Here is a 22010-nt window from a genome sequence, read left to right as displayed (position 1 = left end):
TAATTTAATATTCAGTGCCTTTATAGGATAAGTTGGCCCCTGGGATCACCACGCATTAAGGGTGGACTCAACAGTTCACTTTGAGTGCGGAACAGAGCACGGGAGAAGGGAGCTTAGAACAGCTGCGTGTCTTTCATGCTGGAACGTGTGTGTCTTGGCTAGTGACTTACCCCCGTGTTGGGGGATCCAGAGTTCTTTTCGATAGTTACCTACTATTTTGAGAAGAATGCCAGGCTGGCTTACCGATAGATAAACACTATAGAATCCTTTCTTCTTTTTATGAATTGAATCTTTAAAAAACAAAACGAAACAACGTTCCTTTAACAAATATTTATTGAATTGGGCGCCGTTCCAGGTGCTTGGGATACACCAGGGATCAGAACAGACAAAAACTGTCACCTTTAGAACATTCTAGTGGGGGAGCAGAAGATGAACGTCATAAACACAGTAAGTAAATTCCATATAAATTAGAGAGTCTAGGGAAAGGTGATGAGAACGATAGAGAGAACAGAGCACGTGAGGGAGCTGAAGGGGTGAGGGCAGAGTGAGCCCTGTCCTGAAGGCCGATGCTTGAGCAGAAACCTCACGAGGGGCCGCGCCATGGCTCCGACAGAGGGCGTCCAGGCAGGTTGGGCCGTGGGGGTCAGAGTGCACGGGAACTCCTGGACAGCAGTGTGGCTGGAAGGAGGGGAGGGGTGGCAGAGGAAGGGCGTGGAGGCCATCCAGGGGACCCGGTTACCGCGAGTGGAAGGGGAACCATTGGAGGGCTTGGGGCAGAGATGTGGTCTGACAGGTCTGAAAAGGTCACTTGCTGCTGAGTGAGAGCAAACTCCGTGGGCACGGGTGAAGGCTGGGAGACTGGCTACCGGGCAGTTACGGTCATCTGGAAATAGATGACAGAGCTAAGTTAGCAAGTATTTGCAAGTGCCTGTTAACATACCTTAGCACATCATAAAGGCAGTCCTTAGTTAGGCAGTCCTTAATCAGAACCACCCAAGATGAGAGATGATGTCCCAGTAATTGCCCCATAACTGCTGATAAATAATCAGTGCGTATTCCAGTCTGGTTTCTGATAATACCCTGTCCTAGCGTTTCCCTAAAGTGAATTCAGCAACTCCTCCTGAGAACCTGCCTTTAAAGATGTCCTGGAACATTCTGTCAGGAGGAGTAGAATGTTTGTCTCAGTGGAACTTTAGAGTTTGGTCATCTGTTGAAAGTTAGGCAGCGTCAGCTTTCTGTATGCACAGTCAAGTGTTTGCAGCAGGATTTCAGGGTTAACGGCAGAGTTGCAGTGAAGGGGAAGAACACCGTCGTTATGACGTCAGTGTCAGAGGTCATCTGGGCATTCCAGCGAGCCTGCAACGATTTCAGTGTGACTGGGGCCTCAGAGTAAAACTTACAGTCAGTGGTCCTTAGAGAATGCGGTCTTGTGTTTTCTCTCGTTATCGTTCCCATTGAACTTTATACCAAGAAGCAGAGTTACCTGCCTTCTTTTTAAAGGATGTTGGAGTGGGGCCAGTCCCCAATGTTGATGTACCAAGGAGGAAATAAATGTATCGTCTTTTAAGGAAACCGCCCGTAGAAGATCTCGGTCACCCCACAGCAGACATTAGGTTCTCCCCTATTCTTCTCTCTCCTCTTACTTAGGATTGAGTTCTGGAGGTTTGGGGGGAATATACACATAACTGCCACACCCCAGGAGTTGATACTGTCTTTTGCATTTCAATCTGCATATGCAAATTCCCCACTACTGACTTGCTTCCCTTTTATGCCACGTCAGAACCCACCTCATGAATAATTAACAAAGCAGCTGGGTTTTGCCTTCACGACAGAAACCTAGTTGGAAGCTGGGCCAAGTATGCATTTGTTTTCCGTTTGCATTTTCTGACCCAGTCGTTGCTAATGACCTGAACTTTATCGTGGTCAGTTTCCAGAAGCAGTTACCCCTTACTCCCCTCGTGTCTCGCATCTTGTAGCTAGAGCTTCAGGTGGTAAAAATTGTGGTAACCTAAGTTTGAACTCCAGGGTCCTGAACGAAAATTTCAGAAAGCGGAGTCCTTTACCTGCACAGCGCCACTTCCCCTGCGGTTCGAGCCGCTCTTCCCTGAAGAGCAAGGGCTGCACGTGTAGGGGTTGTGCCTGGCTCTGAAGGGATGCTTCTCGAGGTCAAGAAGATGCAAACTACTGAAATCATCCCCCTCCCCTCAGTGTGATCGGAGGGAGGTTGGCTCCTTGGCCGAATGCTTTGTCTTTAGGAGAATTAGAGGGGCAAGCAGGCAGCCTCCTTCCGCCCTGTCTTTGGGTGGTCGTCACTGTTGATGTGCCGGGTAGGAACATGCAACGCGCCTTCTCTGTACAGACGCGCGCTCTTCTCGGGCAGGGGTGGGGTCGGGAGGGGCGAGGATGAGCTGCATCTTCCAGGCTGCAGTTCTGCTCCTTTCTGCCTCCTTGCCCCAAAGCCTCACCTGCACGATGCCGCTGTTCCTGATCAGATGTCCGAGGGTACGTTTGGTTTTATTGCTCAAAAGGACAAAATGTCCTTGGAAGGTATTTTGAAATCGATTTCCCTTAATTCTGTCATCCTCCGGCTCTGAAATGGGACTTGGTGGCGTGCCACTGCCTGCTCCGATGGGCTAGAGCACCATCCGTCTTCCCAGATAAATGTCTCCTTTCAGGACTTCTCGCCTTCCCGCTCGCCTCGGGCCCACAGCCCTCTTCCTTCCACACGTTCCTGGGTGCTGCCAGCAGGGCCACTTCCTGCCCCTTGGAAGGTCCTACAGACAGCTGCGCTCCATCTGAGGTTCCTGCTTCTCTGAATTAGCCAAACCCGGGAGTGTGTGCACGTATGCGAGGACGACCAACTGTCGCTGTCCCCAGCGAGACAGGAGCCTTGAGGACGAGGAGGCTTAGCGCAAACAGGCAGTGAGAGGTGCTACCTGACCAGCTGTCGAGGGAGAGAACCCTTCTGCCATTTCTGGGCAAACTCACTACCCCCGTAAAGCTGTTCGTTGAGCACCTAGCTCTCCCAGGACAGAGGCTCTCCAGCCTCAGCTCTCGGGATTGGTGCAGAGCAGAGGAATCCCCTCTGATCTGCCAGTCTGCTCAAGCCCAAGAGTGAGGTGCGTGAGGAGGCCTGGGCCAGTATCGGGGTAGATGAGGCTTCAGAGGTGCAGACTCTTTGCTTTGGCGTGGCGTGGTTCCAGTCTGCTCTTTCTGTCTAGAGTAAACGTTGGGGGTTGGGAAAGAGAGGGAGGCGGAGAAGAGGCTGGCGTCTCCAGGGTCATGACAGTTGTAGAGCTTTCGCCTCTGAGGACTTGAATATGTGTCAGAACTCTCCAAACAGCACGGGCCATTTGAAATGTTAAAGATTTTCCTTGAAAAACCTCGTCCCCAGTTATTAAAAAGGGGAGTAAGCACAGATTTAAGCGAGGGGTACAGTGGGGTTGCCTTGGTTATTATTTCTCATCGATTGGGAAAAGGAGTTCACTTTGCTCGGTAAATAGAGCTTTGATGGGTTCCCAGGATCCTTCCAGGAGCTGATCTGCTAAAATGACACTTTTTATTACTGTTCATAAACGCCAGTCTCCAGGTGCTGCTGGGATATTACGCTTAAGCTGTGGGCAAACTTGCCAGTCCAGTGGCTCAACAAGCGAGGCCGAGAGAGGCTGGTGTTTAGTGCCTGCTTCCATCAGAAGCAGTGCAGGGCGGGGCTCCGAGGGAAGTAAAGTCAGTGGGGGTGGGGAACAGTCCCAAGAGTCCCCCCCCCCCCCAGCCCCGTCCTGTTGGAGTGAGAACAGGGCAGACACTGGACCGTCACTGTTATCGGGAGACATTTAAGGGAAACAAGGTATAGGAAAATGATTCCTCAAAGGAATGCCCAGGGACTTCCCTGGCGGTCCAGTGGTTGAGACTCTGCGCTTCCAGTGCAGGCATGCGGGTTCGATCCCTGCTCGTGAACTAAGATCCCACATGCCGCATGGCGTGGCCCAAAAGTTAATTAAATAAATAAATATAAAAATAAATTTTTAAAAAAAGGAGTGCCCAGTTAAGGGGTAGCCAGAGTGCCACCCTCCTGGGAACTGCCTCTGACCAGTGCCAGGTTGAGAACAGGGGCCTCTTTCTTAACTTTAAAATAGGACTGAAACTTTCACGATAGACTGTCTGATGAACAGCTCTAAACCGCTGGCAATCCTCAACAGATGAACTGGTTTGTGGGCTACTTTAGAAATTCAGTAATTTTCTTTCTCTTTACAATTCTGTTTTTGTTTCCTTTTTTTACACATTCTTTGAAAGGGTAAGAAACCCCGTATCGATCGATTCTGGATGCATTAGCACGAATTCGGTTCTAAAACCCCATGAGTATGTGGAGAACTGGTGTCAGTGATTCCTCCAGACGGGCAGCTAGAGGTGGCACTCCGGGCGGAGACAGCGTTTACAGTAACGATAATGTATAGTAATAATAAACATAAGGGCAATCGTAATAAAGCCTTGGGAGCCTTTTAAATTTTGTGACATTTGCATGTATTAACTATTTGAAAAAATAATAATTCAATTAGGGGCAAATTTTCCCAATATAAAGGTCTGATGATTTCATTTTTCATACGAAAATGGTATACATTGATCCTGTCCTAGTTTCTTCACTCATTCTCTCATTCATTCATTTATACAACAGAAACCTGCTGTGTGCCAGGTACTGTGCTAGACCCCAAGACTATAGTGAAGAGGAAAATAGGACCCTCCCCTCTAGGTTTATTACAAGCTACACAGTAAAATGTGACATTTTATTGGGTTTACTCATTGTGGCTGGTAGACTTACTTATTTTTAGAAATGAAGAAAAACACACAGGTATAGCTTTAGGTTGTTGACGTTTGTTGTGCTATCCTGGTTGTGTGTGCATCGTGGCCCGGCAGGGTGAGCTGTGCAGGGCGGCCTTTAGGCCGGGGCAGCAGCTGAGACCCGTCCTGACCGCCTCCCGCCCTCTCACTGTCTTTCAGCCCTGCAGTCCTTCATCCGGGCCTACGCGACCTACCCCCGGGAGCTGAAGCACATCTTCCACATCCGATCACTCCACCTCGGGCATGTGGCTAAGAGCTTTGGGCTAAGAGATGCCCCTAAAAATCTCAGTGCCTTGGCCACAAAGAAGAAGAAAGCAAACCTGAAAAGGTAAGGTAGGCTGAATTTGTCCTCTCTTCAGATTGGCAGCCATGAGATGGTGTGGGGGGCCGCTGTGTGCCAACTTGGCATTTTTGTGGTAAATTATCGCCAGTATCTGCCCTTCTCTCAGTATGATGAGTGCTTGGAACAGCTGGAAAAATACCTAATCTGAATACTTTTAAGGCACTTGCAGAAATTCGATGATGGGTCCTGACCCAACTCCTGCTGGGTCCAGAGTAGTGGGGATTATTGGAACAGCAAGACTGCCCACGGATAGAGTAACTCTGGGGCTTTTCACACTCGGAGCTCCAGGTGTGCTCTGGTCCACCCTGGAAAGCTTCGGGGACTTGAAGGAAGACGGTGGTGTGTTCCGTGAGACTCTGCTGCGGCCTCAGGGCTCCTGCAGGCTGGCTGGGCATGGGGGCCGGGCCTGGGGCTCCCAGCGCCGTGTGCCGCTCTGCTTGGTGCTGGCACGCACCTCCAGCACTGAGCACGTGTAGGGCAAGTGCAGTGGACTCTTCTCCCTCCGCCCCCGCTCCCCCCTCCAAAAAAAAGAACACGTTAGGAACGGTCCAGAGTCGGAGTGAGAAGTGTTGCCCTGCAGGTTGGGCACTGGGCTCCGAGTCCATCTTCATGATTTCAAGAGGTCCTGAGATGATTTCTCTCCACGAAATGCAGTTGTAAAAGGTGTTCTTTCTCTCCTCAAAGACAGGGTATTCATGGGAATTTCCTGGCAGTCCACTGGTTAGGACTCCGCCCTTTCACTGCCATGGCCCTGGGTTCAGTCCCTGGTCAGGGAACTAAGATCCCGCAAACCACCTGGTGGTGCCGCCAAAAAAAACACAACACACGGTGTTCTTTTAGTACCAGCCCCAGCCCTTTGCGGGAACTAGAGTTTCTTAGGTACCAGGAGCTGCTTTAATGGGGGATTTGGGGCAGATCATTGTTTTTTTGTTTTGTTTTGTTTTTGCGGTACGCGGGCCTCTCACTGTTGTGGCCTCTCCCGTTGCGGAGCACGGGCTCCGGACGCGCAGGCTCAGCGGCCGTGGCTCACGGGCCCAGCCGCTCCGCGGCATGTGGGATCTTCCCGGACCTGGGCACGAACCCGTGTCCCCTGCATCGGCAGGCGGACTCTCAACCACTGCGCCACCAGGGAAGCCCCAGATCATTGTTTTTGCTTACTAATTACAAATGCCAGTATATCCTTGCCCTGCCACTGAGCACCTGTGGGCAGTACCGCGCTCTCCTACGTGTCCCAGCACAGTGTCTGTCTTGCATGTTCACCAAGAGCCGGTCACGTCGTCAGCCTCATCAGGGCCCAGGTTCTCTGGTTGAAATGACAGAGGGAGAAGCCCGCCCAGTGCAGGGCGATGGCTGTTGGAGTTAGGTGCCTTGGCCTTCGGTTCCAGCTCCAGCCTGACGTGAGCTTGTGAGCTTTGGACCGTTGTCTTTGCTTAATTTCTCAGAGCCTCATTTTCTTCAGCTACAAAAGGGGAAAGGAAATCCACGTTTTTAGCCACTTCACAAGAATCAGAATTAGGTGATACATGTGACTGTGCCTTTTGAACCATGAAGGGCCATCCGGATGAAACACCTTAGGACAGAGAGCTGGAGACCCGGTGAGTTAAGATTCCAGAACATCCAATTGGATCTGTCCAGGGACTTGGCACTTAGAAGGCTCTTTATAATGGATAAAAGGTTGCCTAATTCTAATTCCCATTTTGGAATTTTTTTTTTTTTCTTTTTCTTGCGGCACGTGGGCCTCTCACTGCTGTGGCCTCTCCCGTTGTGGAGCACAGGCTCCGGACACGCAGGCTCAGCGGCCATGGCTCACGGGCCTAGCTGCTCCGTGGCGTGTGGGATCCTCCCGGACCGGGGCACGAACCCGCGTCCCCTGCATCGGCAGGCGGACTCTCAACCGCTGCGCCACCCGGGAAGCCCCCATTTTTGAGTTTTCAAGATGCTTGGCCTTTTTTCTTACAGTAATCCCCCTCATATAGGACAACACTTCAGTAATTCTGTGAGGCAGGCATTTCCCCGCACGCTCTTCTCCGATGCCCGGACAAGACTGAGACACGTCTGGCTCTGGTTTCTTCCAGGACGTTTTGAGGTGCAGGGCGTTGCCTGCTGCCACACTCTACCTGTCCTGGGCAGGGCTGCGGCCAGAGACGCCTGGCTCGAGCCAGGTCCTCCTGAGGGAGAAGGTGCCTCGGCTCCACTCCAGATTTGGGACTGCCGTGCACCAGAGTTAGTTTGGGGTAGCTGACATCTGTACATAGTAACTGGTTTTAAGTATGTGGCAAAACTATGAGGCCCGCAGTCAGGTCTGGAATGACCTCCTAGTGGTCTGGAAGCCTGGCCATCCTGTCCCACCGTCTCTAAAACGCCGACACGTGAAGGAGGTGGGAACCCATCTGCCACGTGATCACTGGTAAGAAACACGTATTTTGTTTATTCCTCTTCCTGCAAGTAAACGTGACCCCAGTATTTTATTGTCAGCAGCTGACCTACCTTTGCAAGCGTTAGCAGCAGCTCTTCAGACTGGGTGTGCCCAGCCCTCACCCAGGGAAGGCAGAGCGGGAGGCTCAAGGCGCTGGGAGTAGCGGGGGACTCGGAGCCAGCATTGTCCTTACCTTGCGAAGCCGCCAGGGAGAGAGCAAGCCGCCGCCTCCCGCTTCAGCCGACCCGCGCTGGCAGATGGGCACCAGGGCTACGATACCCCCGTGAGCAGGGGATTTAGCAGGGCTTTATTTAGGGAAGAATGGGCTGATTAGCCGATAAAGAGCATGTAAGATGGTATGGGGCAGCCTTTGATGTCTGGCTGGCGCGGCGGGGAGCCGGGCGGTGAGTGACAGCAGTGTGTCACACGATTACCCCGCCCGTGACAGTGCCGCGCTCTGTTCCTGCCATGTCACCACTCTGTTACAGTGACTTTTTCCGTTGTCATGCCCCTCTTTTGAAGGCATTTCTCCCCACACTCCTTACACCCTCCCGCCCCACCCCTGCCTTGTTAATGCAGACGGGCACTCAAGGATACAGTACGTACCTTTTTTACTGGGGGAGATCCTGTCACTCCCGGAGGAAGAATGGCTTCGCAGCTTATCTGCACATGGACCGCATCACTGTGGTCGGGGAAGCGGCAGAGAAACTTGACAGATTCTCTGCACCTCAGTCAGGGCTCGAGCCAGTGCCAGTCGCTGCTTTTTACGGAACAGGAAAGAACAGTCCATTAAACCCCACACAAGTGTGGAGAGTTACGCTGTGGCCACAATGATTGCCGTGAGCCGAGGCGTCTCTTCTGAAATCCATCTGTCAAGGAAGAGAAGGGGTTCCTTGGGTTTTGTGTGGGTGGGTAAAATGCTAGCACTAATTTCTCCGAATTATCCTGCATATTCCATCTATGGTGTTCACTGCTAGGATAGTTACGTTATGTGCAGACCTCTGATACCTGCAAACCAAATTGATGAGACCGTAAGCAAAAGCCTGTCTCGCCTGCCATCCCCAAGCAAGGAGTTCACCCGGGTGTTAGCGGATGAGGCCGGGGCGGGTTAGGCTTGGAGACTACTGGGCATTTCTGTGCAGTGACAGAGGGAACTTTTATCTCGTCTGTATGCCTTTATTCCTTCACTGGACCACCTTTCAGAAAAAGGAAAAAAGGAGTTAATGTCCCTAAATAAGGTCTTAATCAGCAGGTCTCTCTCTGTCTCCTTTTTGAGTCCTCAGTTCTGAAGGGGAACAGCAAGTGTCTTCCCCCTGCGCACAGAAGCACAGAGTCACAAGCACTCTTCTGACGCTGACACACAAGCCTGTCAGAACAGCCCGCCACCCCAGATACCTCCATATCCACGTGCACAGGGAGTCTGTGCTGTCGGTAGAATTTTGAATGGCCCCTTAGCAACATCCATCACGAACACAGCATTTTCCTCCCGTGAAATGCAGTTCTTATTTTGAAGCTAGGTAGATTCAGCAGTCCCTGAGAAGGAAGCAAAGGTGGCATACCTTCCAAAGTTTCCATCTTCCCAGGAGTCACTGAGACCCGGCGCTGTCTGCTCTGGGAGGGCAGAGCTGTGTTGTTTGCCAGGGTGTCTGTCTGTCTGTCTAGGCAGTCACACATGTGAGTAGAACCTGTCCAGGACCAGTGAGCAGACAACTTCCTCATCCGTTTGACACTCTGGTCAGTGGTTCAAGGATATAGAAAGTAATGAGCCTTAAAGTCTTAGTGTTATGGTGGCAACGTGAAAGGGCGAGTCTGTTGGGTTTAAACCACCCTATCTCATTTGGATTATGTGCTATAATTGTAAGTTCACTTTCCCCCAAACTGTTTAGTTTGCAGCTACCTAAGGCTGGTCTCACCACTGACTTCTACCATCTGGGTCTTTCTGAAGTTCTTAGTGCGTAGATTTCTTTGTATAAATTTTCTCAAACCAGCCCAGCTAAGTGTTACCTGGTAGTTCTCATTTGATCAAAAAGTAGGGCTGTCTGATCCCTTAGTACTTACTGGATCAGGGTGTGCTTGGTCAGGGCTCAGCAGGCTGGGATCCGTAGCGGAAGGGGACGGAGCTGGTCCCCTGGGGCCGGGCCTCACATCCTAGCCACCATACCCAGCAGGACAGAGCATGTCCTTCACCTCTGTTACTTCCAAAGTTCTGCATTTAGCGTACTTGTTAAAATAAGGAAACATCCTCAGGGAGGTCATTCTTGCCAGACTTTTCTCATCTGTGAAATGCTTTATCATCGAAGTTCAAATCAGAGATTTTGTAGGCCTCCGTTTGAGGGTCATTTTTCACCTTTTTTTTTTTTAGTTTATGTTTCTCTTTTTTCATTGAAGTACAGTTGATTTACAGTGTTGTGTTAGTTTCAGGTGTACAGCAAAGTGACCCAGTTATGCATATATATTTATATATTTTTCAGATTCTTTTCCATTATAGGTTGTTAAAAGATACTGAGAATAGGTCCCCGTGCTCTACAGTAGGACCTTGTTGTTTACCTGTTGTACAGTCGTGTATATATGTTAATCCCAAACTCTTATCTCCCACCCACACCCCCATCCCCTTTGGTAACCATAAGTTTGTTTTCTATGTCTCTGAGTCTATTTCTGTTTTGTAATAAGCTCATTTGTATCATTTTTTTAGATTCCACCTCTAAGTGACAAGTGGTGTTATGTGATATTAGTCTTTGTCGAACTGACTTAGTATGATCACCTCTGGATCCATCCATGTTACTGCAAATGACATTGTTTCATTTTTTACGGCTGGGTAGGATTCCACTGTATACATATATACCGCGTCTTCTTTATCCGTTCCTCTGTCGATGGACACTTAGGTTGCTTCCATGTCTTGGCTATTGCGAGCAGTGCTGCTGTGAACATAGGGGTGCCTGTATGTTTCCAAATTATAGTTTTCTCCCGTTTTTCATCTTTGAAGGCCTTTGCTCTGTCCCTCTCTGTGATTGGCACTCTCACTTTTTCAGTAATTATTAAATAACTTGTGAGAGTTACTGTGTGGAATAGACTCTAGTTGGAGCAGTTCATACCCCCATCAGCCATCTCCCTGCCCCTCCACTTGTTTCTTAAATGCTGACTGTGGGAGTGCCATGCAGTAATTAACAGGAGCCTGGGTTTTACCCACACCGGCATCTGGGTTGGGTCACTTACCGTTTCCGTTCCTCAGTCCCCTCGCCTCTCAGATAGTGGCACGGAGCCTCACGGTGTTGTCTGGGGATCAACCAGGTGACGAGTACAAAGCATCGACACAGTGTCTGGGACATGAACACGGGAGCACTTGCGGAGGTGGTGACCAAGACAGGAGCGCTGGTTCTTCCCGCCGGCCTTCACCACACTTAGAAGCGTCCCTGGAACAGAGAGCGTGAACCTGTCATTAACTGTCAACCTTTCAGCACCTCGAAGTTTTCTTATGAGGAACCACCTTGAAAACGCAGGGCTGGTCCCCTCCAAGACGGGCACGGAGACGCTGCAGCCGCGTCTCCCTGCAAAGCAATGTTCTCATCATTGGGGCATCTTGCCTGCCAATTTTTATGTGGCCTTTACAGCCTCCCTAATATCACTTAATTAGCTGAAGGCAAACCTGGAGTCTTGCCCACCGTGAAAATTCTCTCCGTTTCCTTGAGCCAGTCATCGTTCTGTAGGAAGACAGAGTGGCCAGACGTGAGGTCAGAGGCTGGACAAAGCCCCGTTTGGAAACACGGGGGTTCCCCTCCGCACCCGATCGTGGAGCAGCTCATCCCTGCCCTGATCCCTCTGGCCTCCTGGTCTCCCCCTTCAGCCTCCCCGCCCCGTCCCCATGGATCCCCTCAACTTCATTGTAGAACGGTCCACTGCTGGGTCTCCTGCGGCCCTTCCGGTCCCGCTGACCGGTGCTCCCCTTGCCCGTCGTGTCCCCACTTCTTCCAGCCTTTCGGTGATGTCTCCTTAATCTAATAATTAGGACACACCCCCTCTTCCCTCTCCCCACGGCCTCAGCTGGCACCCCTCCTTTCTCGTTCTCTCCCGGGGCCTTTGCCCGGCATGCTGCGGGCCTGGGCCTCTCCTCACCCCTCTTCGTCTTTGGGCCTCCGTCCCTTCTTCGAGGAAGTCTCTTCTGGCACACCTGCCTGGGTGGACACCGCACGCCCCCACTCCACCCCACCCCCCACCGCCGTCACAGTAGCCCTACACCTGTCTGTGATGTTTGTCTGTGCGGTTCCTGTCTCTCCCCTCCGTGTAGCCCAGGGTAGAAACCCTGTCTGGTTTTCCTCATCGCATCCCCAGCACCTACCTGGCACGCGATAGGTGCTCAGGAAGTAGTTTTGATTAGATGAACGGAACCTGAAACTCTTCTGTAATTCTGAGACGAAGAGCATAAAGGGAAAGAGAAAAGAGGAGTTGTTCTGACAGGAACCAGGTAAATGCCTCTTAATTGTCTAGTTAGCCCAGCAAACAGCAAATCCTGCCTTTCAGAGCGCCCCGTCCACTCCGTAGTCTGTCCTGAGAGAACAAGCATGGGGTCACTTTCCTCTTGGCATGAAACAGTCCCCGAGAAGGACTGAGCCTCAGGCCCTGTTTCCCCGACGTCACAGCGGAGGAACCCACAGAACGTGGAGAGGAGTGGGTTCGGGATCGGGGTCTCCACCAGCCTGGGTAGGGCCAGGGCAGATGCCCACAGAGGGTCAGTTCACTCGACCTCAGCCTGAAGACCAGAGGGAAACAGCTAGGACCACCGGCAGTGACTGTGAGGACAGGTGTGCGTGTCCCGTGGGACGGGGGAGCAGAATCTCCTCTCACAGGCTGCTAGGGAGCCGTATGAAAACACAGGAGGGCCCATGCTTTAAAGGTGAGTTCGGGTTAAGGGAGAGAATTTTCACTTAGAGCCTGGGTGAGCTGTATGGACTGTAGCCGAGACCATATTCTACCGGCCTCTGTGTCAAGGGTGATGAGGTGGGTGACTTCGAAGCCCACGCTGGCTTGCCTCTCTGGGACATCTGTACCGACAAGAAGTGTCCAGACTGGGACAAGGGGCAGGACGAGTGCTGTGGACGGTGGCTGGGTCTGTCTGGGTGAAGAACACCGGCACAGAGGGGTCACTTGGGGGTGATGTGATTATTGAGTTCCCCCCGTTGCATTCACACACAACCCTGGGTTGAGCTGCATGGGCAGGGCTCCTCGGAGGACCGGCCCTCCGCCCTCAGCACCCCCGGCGCAGCTCCAGGTTGCTCCCTGCCCGCCGCCAGGCGCCAGCCCAGCACACGCGGCTCTTTACATCTGGTCCTTGCTTCTACCACTGTTTGTTCTGCCTGACACCGTGCAATTAGCAGCCTCCTCATGAAACACCCCCGCCACCGGTCCGTGCCCACCCCCGGCTAATGAGGCAATCAGGGGGATTTCACAGTGGCCCTGCGCTGCCTCCACACCTGGGTCACCTGCAGACAGCGGGAGCCACGGGTCGTGTGCTTTCAGGCAGGCAGGCAGGCAGGCAGGGCTGACAACAAAGAACAGGAACCCAGCCAGCCTCTCCCGGGAGGATGCTGGAGATGGCACATTCCCGTTGGAGCCTTCCCGGCTCTGGAGTCTGAAGATGTGCCCGGCCCAGCACATGTTGGCAGATGCCAGACCCACGAGGCCTCGCACAGCAGGAGACCCGACTCTGCAGTGCCTTGTCCTTGCTCCAGGCTCTTCTAGTTCAGACTGTTCGAGAAATCAGGAAGGAAGGAGCACGACGGTCCCCCAGCTCTCCGCTTGCTACACGCAGCTTAGTTCAGGCCGACGACTCCCCTCCTCTCACCTGTCTCCACGTTCCTTGGGCTCCTTCACATCCCCAGCCCCTCCACATACTCCTTGCTCTTATGCCACAGAGCCTTTCCGTCTGGTTAGGACCCATAGGGAATGACCTCAGGTCTTTTCCAGATGTTCTCTCCATTCTGGTCCTGACGTTCCAGCAGCAGGCTGACACGTGGAGTGACGTCTTAACCAATAAGTAGTCCAGAAGAGGGGTGTGGTTTGAGAGCGCCGACATCCCGGAGTGACGGCATCTGGCTGTCTGCCAGCGTGTCTCTTGAGGGAGTACGTGTGCCCCTGGCCGTGCTGAATCCACACGCGTAGTCTCGTTGAGCCTCATCAGGTCCCTTCGACCACGGCCGAGTTCCCAGTAACTGGTGAGAAAGTGGACATGCCCGGTCATGTGACACTGAGTCTGAGAGACTTCGGAGCCCACATTCCTGGCACTCGTCTCCTTCCTTGCATGCACCCGTTTGGAAGCTTCTGGTTTCTATGATTAGTATTAGGCTAAGTAACAAGTAGATGAGTTCTGTTAAGGGTGTTTTTTGCCCATGAACAGATAATTCTTTGTGTGATGGGAGAAATGGACTTAAAGCAGAAGACATTTTGGTGCATATCTGGAAGGATTTGATTTGAAGCCATCAGAATGGCAAACCCTGGAGTGGGTGGGAGCAGCTTTCTGCTCATGGGGCAGACCTCTGAGAACAGACAGCTGCGGGCAAGATGTGGATCCGGCTTCTTCTCTAGTTTCCTTCTGAGTCTAGAGGCAGAGGGCGCAGTGGGAGAGGCCCGGGCTTGGAGTCAGGCGCTCAGCAGAAGCTTCGCGTTGCCGCAGGGCCTGTCAGGTCGTGTGGGGCGTGGGGAGGGATGATGGACACGCGGCACCGGCCGGGGCTTAGAGTCGTCGTCCAGTAAATGCTGATTCCTCTACCCCTGCCCGCTTCTCTCTGAGTCTGTGGATAAAAAGTGAAAGCTTCACGGGAATTCCCTGGCGGTCCGGCGGTTAGGACTTGGCGCTGTCACTGCCGAGGCTCCAGGTTCAGTCCCTGATCGGGGAACTAAGATCCCACAAGACTCGCGGTGTGGCCAAAAAGAAAAAGAAAAAAAGTGGAAGTTTTATAGACTCTTCCCCGAACGCTCCCCGCCCACCGGAACCTTTTGCCATCGGTCACATTACTCCTTGGTTATAAGACCTCCACTTCAGGGCTCCCAGCAGCGAGGTAGGGGGGACTCGCCACCTCCAGGGTGGAGTTAGTTAGACCTAACTGGTTAGAGCTCCTGAAATGAGCCCAAATTGACCACTTTCACTTTCCGCCCTTTGGTCTCGGGGATCCAAATGCTGAATGTGCGTGATTTACAAAGCTAACGATACAAAGTGTTACTGATCAAAGCAGTCCCGGGTCCACGTGGCAAGGCATCCGGTATCTGATGACAGCTGCTCATCTCCTCTGCCTTTCCTCTTTCCGGATTGTTAATGATAATTATAGTCAGCGTTCTCCCGGTGCCTTCAGGACAGGCGCTCTGATGCGGGCTTTGATTCATTAGTTCGTTTAATCCTTCTGAGAGTAAGCAGCCTGGCACTGAGAGAAGTAGTACCTCGGCCAAGCTCAGAAAATAGGTCCCACAGCCTCTGCAGGACGGTGCCGGGGTCCTCCCCTCCGAGGGCCAGCTCCGCCCCGGCGCCTCCAGCCGCCCCACGCCCCAGCCCGTCGTCTGGGCGGCTTTTCTCTCTGCCCAGGTTCTTGTCAGAATCTGGCTCGTCCAACTGTCCAAACATGCAGTAGAGCCTGGCCGGCCCAGAGAGGAGGGCAGTCACGTCTGTCACTGCAGCCAGTGGTGACAGCAGAGACCACGGCTGCCACCCACGTGGGGCTCAGCCGCGGCTGGGCTCCGGTCAGAGCCGTGGGTTTCCTCCTCCGGTCCTCCCGTGTCCTCACGTGCTGTCCCTCTCCCGGGGCGGGGCCGGGACTCGCACCCTGGCCTCCTGGCTGGACGCTGTGCGGCTTCTCCCACCCTCGGCTTCGGGTCAGCCTGTGGCTCAGGCAGCTGAGCCCCTGCCTGCGTGCACACGTGACGAGCCAACCACCCGCCTTCTCTGACGCAAGAGCGTGGGCCCCCAGTTCAGGGTCACCTTTTAGCTGAGCCCATCCTTCTGGCCCGTTGGGGTGCTCTGCCGTCCAGCGTGCTGGCTGTCCCTGCAGGCTTCGTCTCATCTGCAGAGTCATCGATAATGGTGTCAAGCAGGGCAAGCCCAGAGGGTTTGGAGCTGGGACTCTGCCCAGGCTTATCAGTCTCAGTGTTTGCAGGGAACAGTCGTGCCAGTTACAGAAACACTGAATTGTTGCCACGCGCACCCTGTATTTCTCCATCTTAACGTTTTCACAGAGAGTTAGATTTTATAAAGCACCCTTCGTTTTACCTTCACGCTACCCCTTGCATCCATGTGGGGGCCCTTTCTGACGTGTGAGGAATCTCGGCTTAGGGGAAGCTACTGACTCTGCAGGGTCGTCAGCTAGGTGAGGGCCGGGCTGGGATTCCAACCAGCGCCGTCAGGGTCCTGCTGCCTCACCTCTTCCCCAACACCGCCACCTGCTGTGTGACGTCCAGGCCTGGCTCCTGACAGAACTTCCATGAAGGTCTCTGGCCCTTGGACGGGTAATCCCAAAGCTCCATGCACTTCTGGGATTCTGACTCAGGGCGTCGCTTTCAGACCTCGGCCATCTCTAAGCCTTGTCTCTGTCCCCCTTCCCGTGGTGGGCGCCTTTCCGGGCAGCAGGTTGGTCATGGCATCTACGTACTGATCGCCTGTGACCTGCACGGCCTGGCATCCGCCTGCCACCAGCTCTTCACTGGGTCTGGTTGTTAGGTGTGAGGCAGAGACCCACTTTTTCTCCGTCTCTGCGTCCACAGAGCCACTCAGGAATTTTCTGGAATGATATCCACTGCCTCAGCAGGGCTCCCCTGGAGTGGAGTGTCTTCTGGGGCCCTGGGAGTTTTACAAGCGCTAGAGTCGGTATGGTTCTAAGAAACCGCAAAGAAGGCATCCCTAAAATGGGCAGCCCATCAGCCTGCATCTCTGCCGAAACAGAATCCAGAGGTTAAGGAGCCCTGATGCACTTCCTTTTCCTTCGATGGCCGTAAAAGGTCTGATAGCTTGTTTCCCTTCAGTAGGCTAAATTATCGTCCCGCACTGGCGGGTTTTGCACCTGGACTGCTTTGTTGCCTCAGGGGGACTGCTTGTCACCTTCTCCCTGGAGTTGTTGGTCACTCTCACTGTCATCTGAGAGCCCCCTGAACCCCCTCAGATTCTGTGCCTTTGCTTCATCCGTAAGGGCGAGGCAGGAGGGTAGAAACTTGGAGTTGGCCTCAAGCCTCGGAAGCCTTCACTGTCTCCTTCCACGATCGCTCAGAACCCAGGCTTTTCTTCCAGTCTGGGGGCTTGCTTCTGCTGCAGGGTCCTTGGGGCCTCGGTGTGGCCCTGGGTCATCTGCTTACAAGCAGAATTTTTCAGATTAGAGAAAGAAATATGCTTTACTGGTCTTCTGTCTTGTCTGTTTTAATTATACCACAAGTGAAAAATCCCTCACAAAAACGAACTGAAAGCCAGAGGCAAAGAGGTTTTTGATAAGTAAAAATTGAAGTACTTTGATATCGCAGCCCAGGGTAAAATCGTGCCACCTGATTTGTTTCCCCCTAAAATGAGTATGCTGCTTTTCCTGATTACAAAAATAATAGTGTGTTTAGTGTAAAAACTTGGGGAATAGAGAAAAGCTTCAAAATCATCCAATGAAAGCCCACAACGCAAGTTAATCTTAATTCACATTTTTTGTGCCTTACACTTTCTTTGCAGGTGTACGTGTAGGATCTTTTTATATCTATAATGAAGTTGAGCAAATCATGATTTTCTTAAACTGCTTTTTCCACTTGTCATCCAGCTGCTACTCTTACGATACACTTTATCAGGGGTTCCAAAAGTCTTCGAGATCTGCTGTAATGTGAACGTTGCTTCTGTACGGGAAATATTTCGTGAGGAACTTACTCCTTGTGGTAAAAACTTACAGCACAGTGGTTCAGTGTGTGCGTCGCGGAGTCGGAAAGTCCTGGGCCCCGATCCCACCTCCTCCCTGGACGTGCTGTTTGACCTCCCTGCACCTCGGTTGCTATGCCTGTGGTGCCTCTTTCACAGGATTGCTGAAGTAATCGAGTTAGATGCCTCTCAAGTGCTTACAAGAGCACCTGACGTAAGTAGGTGTCATGCACGTGCTAACCATGCAGTCATTATTAAAGTCACAGAGCCAGTGTCAGTGGCTATGATTTGACGTGCTTTATGTTGAACTCCGTTAACCCCTGTCATTGTTATTTGCTTATATGTTCATGTGTGTGGTGGACCCCGCTAACGTGGGCCACCACTGTCGCCATCACCATCATCATCTACTCGTTAAATACGGCCTGCAGGAAGTGTTCTAAAAGTCGGAAGGAAGGTACTCGAGGTACGTTTCAAGACCTTGGGGAAGAGATTGCTTGTTCAGTGACTGTCTCGGATAACCGGATAACTCTTGGGAAGAAATAGTTAAATTCGCCACATCCTACCATAAGCCAGAACAAAATCTAGATGGAATTAAAGCAATAGCAGAGGCTAAACGAAGATATCCTTGAATATTTTAAAAAGGCTACGGTGAGGAAGACTTTTCTGAGCATGGTCCTAAAGCCATAAAACAGAAAAGAAAATATTGAGAGACTTGACAGTACATAAAAATGCATAGTTTACCTACTGATAAAATGAAAAATTCTGTCCTGCAAGAGAATGCCATTAGCAAAAGCCTGTGTTAGAATGGCTTTTTACCTATAGGACGATCGTCTATGAATTTATTGATAAAGTTGGGAGAAGGTCCTGAGATCTCTCTCCTCCAGTGGCCATCCTAGCAGGCGTATTGATTTACTAATTAGGCTGTGATTTCACCTCATTGGCAGTGAAAGTGGCATCTGCCTATCCTGCTGGGTAATCCAGCCTGGTAACCAAGGTGGGGGTTATCCAGCCTTCACTACAAGGGAGTTCCCTGTGGTTAGATAAACTGATCTGTTGCTTGGTAACTACAGGATTACTCCGGTGGATGCTCAGGACGCCCATTTGAGAGGGGTTTGGGCGTTTGGAGGGCAGGGAGGGCGAGAACGTTGGCAAGTTTCTGGGAGAACTGCAGCTTGGCAGGAGAAGCCCATCGTGGGCTTGGGTTTAGAACGTTTCATCTTCCCATCTGTACTTTGCCTTTTCGGCACTGGGCCTCGGAACAGAGGAAAAGCAGGCGGCGAGCTGGCCGAGGGAAGAGTGGGGCCCGTTGGGGTGGCAGCTGACAGCAGGGGAAACGCCTGCAGGGTTGACCCCAAGGTTCTTCCTCCCGAGGAAGAGGTCTGGGTCTGGAAGGCAGGAACCCCTGTTTGCTGTCTGGACCACCACTCAGAGTTTGAGGTCGGGTCCCAAGTTGGAAGTCCACTGACTAGAATAAAATCGTAGAGTAGCTATAGGAAATTTTGAGGTCGTAACGTCAAGGCAAGCAGGACCGTCTCCAAGCCCCGCTTTCTAACAGCATCCTTTGGCTCCGTCGGTGTGGACTCAAGGCCCCTTGACAAATATTCCTGGTCAGTGGCATGACACACACACCAGAGGTGACCTTCCACAGCCCCAGGGCTGGCTGAGCTCGCCTGGGAAGGGACAGCTCTCACGTGGCTCAGAAGCAGACGAGAGCGGTGTAGGAGTGTGTACACCCGTGTGTTGCACGCCTCGGGGGGGTCCTCGGTGCTGGGTCTGGAGGCCCAGCGGTCTGAGCCCAGGTGCGCTGCCCAGCGCCGTCGGCTGGAAGCGGGGCGCATCCCCAGTCTGCCCGCGCTGCCGGCAGTCCGTGGTCGGTCCCCCAGTTGAGGCTCTGGTTACCCACCTTGCGTTAGCAGCGGCAGGAGCCGTCGTTGAAGTGCTAGGGCTTGGGCTGGGGCGGCTGTTTTGACTGAAATCTTGCATATTTTGAAACTCAGGTTGTTACGTGTAAAATTATACACGATGTGAGCACCTGCCTTCAAACGAGGGGGGAGAGAAGGCGTTCCTTCCCGTCAGAGCCCGCTCACTCTGGCTGTCGTGTCACCCGGCTAAAAATAAACCGCAAGCACGGGAGCTGACAGCCTTCCGTTTGGAACGTGTTTAGCGCGTTCCGCTGCAGGCCCGTCTCTTGCCGCTTCCCAGCCGCGCGTGAGGCCCAACGTGTGGATGGACCTCCCCCGGACGCCAGGGCGCACAGTCCACACGGGCAGGGTCTGGGGGGGTTAGAACCGCTGCTGTGCACAGAAGGGTGACGCGGTCACCAGAGCCCCAGCCCCACCGTCAGGCCCCAGGGTCAGTCCTGGCTCCTGTGTGGCCTGGGGCGGGGGACAGGGAGGCGGAGGTTCGCTTGGCATCTCTGGGCTTCAGCTGCTCCGTTTTTAACGCTGATTGTCTGCAACCCACATGCCAGCCACCAGCCAGCACTCCGCATGTCTTACTCTCTTTAATTTTGACGCATCCTATGAACTTCGTTCCAAGTATCATCCCCATTTTTCAGATGAAGAAGCCCGCGTCACCCGTTCACCACGTCATGCAGCTAATGAGCGGCAGAGCCGGGTTCCAGCCCAGGCACCTCCTTCACCCTTCAGCTCTCCCCTCACTCCTCCCTCTGTCATCTGGCCTCTGCCCGCATCGTCCCACTGAAACGTTCACGTGAGACCACGAAGGCCTCCTCCACGTCAGATCGTGGTCATTTGTCACCCTCGACCCCGCTGGACCTTCCTGTCCTGCCCAGTTGTTCCATCCGGGACCGGCTGCCTGGTGGGAGGAGCTCAGGCTTTGAGTCCATCGGCCCTGTGTTTGCATCTGGGCTTCTGCTCCTAGGAGCTGGATGGTCTTGGGGAGGTTACTTACCCTCCTCCAGTCTTGGTTTCCTTGTCTGTAAAATGAGATGGTAGCCATACCTGCCTCTCGGAGCGAAGATCAGATGTGGTAACGTAGAGCCCAGAGAGTCCTTCCCTGTGTATTTCTCATCCTTTCACCAAGTCCCGTCCCTGCCCTTGCACGTACTCTTGTTACCACAGTTGCCTAGCCCTTAAATACGGGGTCCTGTTATCCCCTTGCCTCAAACCTTTTTCCCAACACAGGTTGACTTTGCGTTTCTCCCCGTTTGTCATGGTAGAAACTGTTGTATGACTGACACGGATTTAGCCCCACCGTTGCGTGCACCCTGCCTTCTGCAGCGGGAGTGTAAAGAGATATGGTTGCTTTAACCTAGTTACAACGGTGTCCCTTTCTTAATCAGTTTACTAGCACGGTATTAGTCCTGTTGTTAATTCCTGGGCTTTAAAGGAGTTCTGTTATGTTTATTTTTAGTCTGGTTTATCTTCTGATTTTTACAGCAAAGGGAAATGCTGTAAACATAAGTAGCAGAGGGTAACTTCTGGCTTTTGTAAGAACCCAAGACGCTGCCACGTCAGTGTTGAAGGGGTTGCAGGCAGAGCAAGACGGAGTCTCTGGTAGCGACTCTGTTGCTTTGGTTAGGATCCTGTCTTAAGAAACATTATTTTACTCTTCAGTTTTCATAATCATTTTTTCTGTGTACGACTAAACTCCTACAAGTTTCCCCCTCTGCTTTTCTAATCAAATTAACGATGAGGTTGCTGTCTTTTGAAAATGGTTAGCGGGATTCACCATCTGACATTGATTTTCAGTCTGGGGCGTTTTCCCTGCGGGTTGGGGCAGGCGAGGACCTCCCTCCCTCCCATTCCTGGGGCCGCTGCGGTCCATTCCCGGTGCGGACACTGACCGGTCTGCCTAAGCACACCTGGGCTTGGGGTTTGGGGGGTCAGAAATAATTTACAAGAGTCTCTTCGGTGGGTGAAGAGGTGTCTGTGGCGGACACCCCAGCCCTCACTGTTTGGTCGCCGGAGCCCGGTCCCCAGGAGGAGGCCAGTTGCTTTGAACTGCATGGGGAAGTGGGAGCCGAGGGGGGCGTTCCCAGGAGCTGCTAGCAGGCGCTGACTGCTGAGTTTCAAGGCGGGTTTTCCCCCTTCTTTTGGCAAACCGCTGTATCATACACCTCATTTGCCATCAGAGTGTGAGTGTGTTTTCGCTCTTTTTTTTCCCCATGAAAACAACACAGAGCAAAGCCTCACTTTTAAAAATGCCATGATATTTTGCCGCCGTTATGAGAATCTGTCAGCGCCGTATCTAATCTTCTGGTGCATAGAATATCAAAACAAGCGCCATTGAAGGGATTGTACTTCTGTTAATACAGAAATGTCAGTTCTGCAGTCTTGGAACCAGCTGCCATCAGCCTCTTTCCAAATGGAAAAGAAAAAAGTAATAAAGTTTCCTTTCCCCTCTTCAGGCCTGACCTGCACAGGAAGACCCAGAGTAAACAGCGCCTTGCTGAAATCTTGCGTTCGGAATACTCCAGCGGGATGGAGACCAGCGTCACCAAGGTCAGAGAGCAAAACAAACGCGCAGGGCCCGGCAGCCAGCCTCGCAGCGCCGTCCGAAACCAGCGCCCAGCCTTGGCCGTGGGAACAAACTAA

The 22010-nt window shown here is 52.5% G+C and overlaps 1 protein-coding gene across 1 annotated transcript in view; it reads left to right on the top strand.

Moving 5' to 3' along the window:
* Positions 1–22010, top strand: part of DDX31 (DEAD-box helicase 31) — a 72733-nt gene extending 50723 nt beyond the window's left edge. Inside the window, exons 19-20 of the mRNA XM_065878647.1 lie at positions 4996–5164; positions 21824–22010. Coding sequence (XP_065734719.1) covers positions 4996–5164; positions 21824–22010 — 356 coding nt within the window. The remainder of the gene's footprint in view (positions 1–4995; positions 5165–21823) is intronic.

This window comes from Phocoena phocoena, chromosome 6 (assembly GCF_963924675.1).
Source record: "Phocoena phocoena chromosome 6, mPhoPho1.1, whole genome shotgun sequence".
In the NCBI taxonomy this organism is placed as follows: Eukaryota; Metazoa; Chordata; class Mammalia; order Artiodactyla; family Phocoenidae; genus Phocoena; species Phocoena phocoena.
The sequence above is the reverse complement of the archived record's forward strand: the minus strand, read 5'-3'. Positions and strand labels throughout refer to the sequence as shown.